Here is a 3,191-nt window from a genome sequence, read left to right on the forward strand (position 1 = left end):
CCTAGAAGGGCACACACTCTCACACTGGCATCCATGTCCCTAAACAGTCATGTCTCCGCTGAAAACCCAAGCAGGGCTCCCCATGGCCTAGAAGGGCATACACTCTCACACTGGCACTCAAGGGCCTTCCCACTCTGGCGTTAAGCTCTTCTTCCAGTTTCACATCCTCATCCACCCCGCCCCCCCCAAGGACGTTCTGTACCAGCCCAACCAAGTTACTCCTGTCTCCTGTGCTTGCTGTTGTTCCCTAGGCCTGGGATCCACCCTCCCCCTGCTGAATTTCCATCCACATCTCAAGACCTTTCCTGTCCTCTGGGATGTCCATAGGGAGGTGGAAAGAGCCAGATTTGGAGTCCAAGATTTCAATGGTCACTCTACCTCCAATACCCAGGTGACTTGGCCAAGTCCTTTTAACCTCTCGGGGCCTCAGCTGCTTCATCAATAATATCAGGGTGGTGGTCTAGATGAGCCCTGGGGTTCCTTCCTTCGCCCCGCCCCAGCCTGCATGGAGCCCCATGTGTGACGAGTCATTCTGGGTATCCCAAGGCTCTACACATAGGAGACAGAACAAGCTGCCTTCCCCGTCTCCCCCTATCTGGGACTCCCAGGGAGGCCCGGCCACCCCTCGATGGGTCCTCACCAGCTCCGCTGGCCTGGGATGACAGTGACTCCTCGCTCTTGGCTGATCGCAGTGGGGCTGTTTCCACTGGGCCACCTAGGTTTCCAGAAGAAACAGGAGGAGCAGTTGTTGGGGAGGCCTGGCCCTGCCCTGTATGCCCTGCAGCCTTGGGCCCAGGAGCTTGCTCACCTGGGGGTGGCTGGGCCCCTTGGCCAGCCCCACGCCAGGGCAGGGGCTTCTTTCGGACAGAGGAGGGGCCTCTGCCCAGGGCAAAGAAGGTCTTCCAGCTGCTGCCGCCTGGTTTCCTCCGCTTCTCTCCAATGACCCCCTTCCTCCTATGTAGGACAGAGAGTGAGCTGGATCAGGCTCTGGCTCGGGGCCTTTCTCCCCACTCTCCCCAGTCCCGGGCATTACTCACTGGTCTTCAGGTGAAGCAGGAGCCTTGGCCCCCTGTCCAGACAGCCGACCCTGTGACCGAGCCTGAGCCTCCTCTAGGGAGAGGAGGCGAGTGGAGGGTCCACTGCCCACAAGGGACTTGGGCCTGGAGAGGAGACAGCGACCTGGGGGAGTGATGGTGGAAAAGTCTTGTCAGTTCATCAAGCCACCCCATCTACCCTGCAGGCAAAGCCAAGCACAGCCCCCACCTCCCCCAGGAGCCCTGGCAGGCCAAGCCCCCGGCCAGGGATCAGCAAGGCAGGGACCCTGGGATGGGGGAGGGGGAGTGGTGGGGCCAGGGCGGGAAGAGAAGGGGAGGAGAAGGGAGCAGTAGGGGCATCAGCAACAGGCGAGGAGGAGGCGGCAGCAGCTGCAGGAGGAAAGCCGTCTCAGTTACCTCGGGAGGGCCCGGCCGATGATCCGTGTCCCGCAGGGGTCCAGGGTTTGTGGGGCAGGGGTGGGAATGAGAGAAGGGGATGTGGCAGGGGTTTCTTGGGAAAAGGTGATCTCTAAAATGGGGGAGAGGGGCTCTGAAGCCAAGGGAGCAGGGAATACCCAGTAAAGTGCCAGCAGATCTATCAGCACCCCACCCACTAGTCCCAAGAGGGTCCCAGAGGGAGCTAAAGGAGGGTGGTAGAGGTGCAGCATCCCGGGCCAGTGGGGGTTCCTGAGTCAAGGAGCTGAAATAAGAAGGAAGCTGGGGGATGGGGCAGGATTCTTGGGGACCCAGGGAGACTCAGGGCAGTAATCCTGGGGCCCCATCATCCCCCAGACCATGGCTAGCTTTCCTAGCCCCAAGAAGAGTGAGCTTCTATCCACCTCCAGGAGGCTCGGGTCACAATCCCTGGGGAGCAGGCGTACCTGCAGGATCTAGGCCTGCCGAGGCAAATGTGTCACTGAACAAAACATCCACGTGGCTGAGAAGAAATTCTACAACGACAGACTGGACTCGAACTTCACGAAAGGCAGCAGCCCCACCAAGCCCTACTGACTCCAGCTCCATTGACCTGCAGGCACCAGGAATGCAGGGCTTAGGGGGCCCCCAAAGATCTTAGAGGACCCCTGAGGTCACTCTTCTGAGGCTTGCAAGGTTAGCAGCTAGGATCATTTAATTCAATTTAGCATTAATTAATTAAATGCCTACTAAGATTAAGGCACTATGCAAAGATCTAATGGTACAAAGAAACCAAACTGCCTTCCCTTTGTACAGGGAGGGTGCTGGTCGCTTCCTTCCCAACTCACCGAAGCAGGTTGGGAGCCCACACAATGGCCAGGTTTCGGGCATGCATGCTGGTGTTGGCGCTGTGCTGGGCCATCCGAGAGAGGTGTCGAAGCAGGTATTCCAGGGTCCTGGAGCGGGGTAGGGAGGGAGAAGGCTCACTCATCGAGAGTCTCTCCAACAGTGACCCATCACCCCCTGCCCCCAGCCTACCCCATCCATACCGGTAATGAGGTGGGGGCAGCTGCTGGATGACATCATGAACCCGGACCAGTCGCTCCTCCTCCCCCGGCACAGACATGGCCTCCTGGGGAAAAAGGGTGAAAGAGAATGGTGTGCGCAGCCTGGGGCTGAGGCCTCATGCCTCGGTCTTCCTGAATGGCCCCCTTCAGACTTACACTGAATTTTCCGTAGAGCTGGTAGGTGAGTAGGGGGTTAGGCAGCTCTCGGAAGTAGAGTTTGCAAAGGGAGGAGACACTGTGGATGTCCTGTAGGAAGGCTGGTCCACTCAGCTCTGGGATCCGCTCACTGTCAAACTCATGCCTGGGAGCCACAAGAGCAGAGAAGCCTTCAGAGCTCCGGGAGCCTCTTTTCACATCAGGGCCCTGACTGCCTGTGCTCCCCTCTCAAGGCCTCCCCCTCCACCTGGGCTCCCCTCTCAAGCCCTCCCCCTCCACCTGGGCTCCCCTCTCAAGGCCTCCCCCTCCGCCCGGGCTCCCCTCTCAAGGCCTCCCCCTCCGCCCGGGCTCCCCTCTCAAGCCCTCCCCCTCCGCCCGGGCTCCCCTCTCAAGGCCTCCCCCTCCGCCCGGGCTCCCCTCTCAAGGCCTCCCCCTCCGCCCGGGCTCCCCTCTCAAGCCCTCCCCCTCCGCCCGGGCTCCCCTCTCAAGCCCTCCCCCTCCGCCTGGGCTCCCCTCTCAA

At 60.4% G+C, this 3,191-nt stretch overlaps 1 protein-coding gene across 1 annotated transcript in view; it reads right to left on the reverse strand.

Annotated features, from left to right (window-relative positions):
- The window catches only part of ARHGAP33 (Rho GTPase activating protein 33), a 12,192-nt gene that overhangs the window by 3,302 nt on the left and 5,699 nt on the right, over positions 1 to 3,191 (reverse strand). The window contains exons 13-19 of the mRNA XM_069078523.1: positions 2,672 to 2,816; positions 2,498 to 2,580; positions 2,297 to 2,404; positions 1,916 to 2,061; positions 1,038 to 1,179; positions 809 to 954; positions 641 to 715 (exon numbers count right to left, since the gene is read on the reverse strand). Of these exons, the coding sequence (XP_068934624.1) occupies positions 641 to 715; positions 809 to 954; positions 1,038 to 1,179; positions 1,916 to 2,061; positions 2,297 to 2,404; positions 2,498 to 2,580; positions 2,672 to 2,816 (845 nt within the window). The remainder of the gene's footprint in view (positions 1 to 640; positions 716 to 808; positions 955 to 1,037; positions 1,180 to 1,915; positions 2,062 to 2,296; positions 2,405 to 2,497; positions 2,581 to 2,671; positions 2,817 to 3,191) is intronic.

Source organism: Petaurus breviceps, unplaced genomic scaffold, assembly GCF_028583685.1.
Source record: "Petaurus breviceps papuanus isolate PSGF00001 unplaced genomic scaffold, PetGlider_PUasm1.0 91041, whole genome shotgun sequence".
NCBI classification, from domain to species: domain Eukaryota; kingdom Metazoa; phylum Chordata; class Mammalia; order Diprotodontia; family Petauridae; genus Petaurus; species Petaurus breviceps.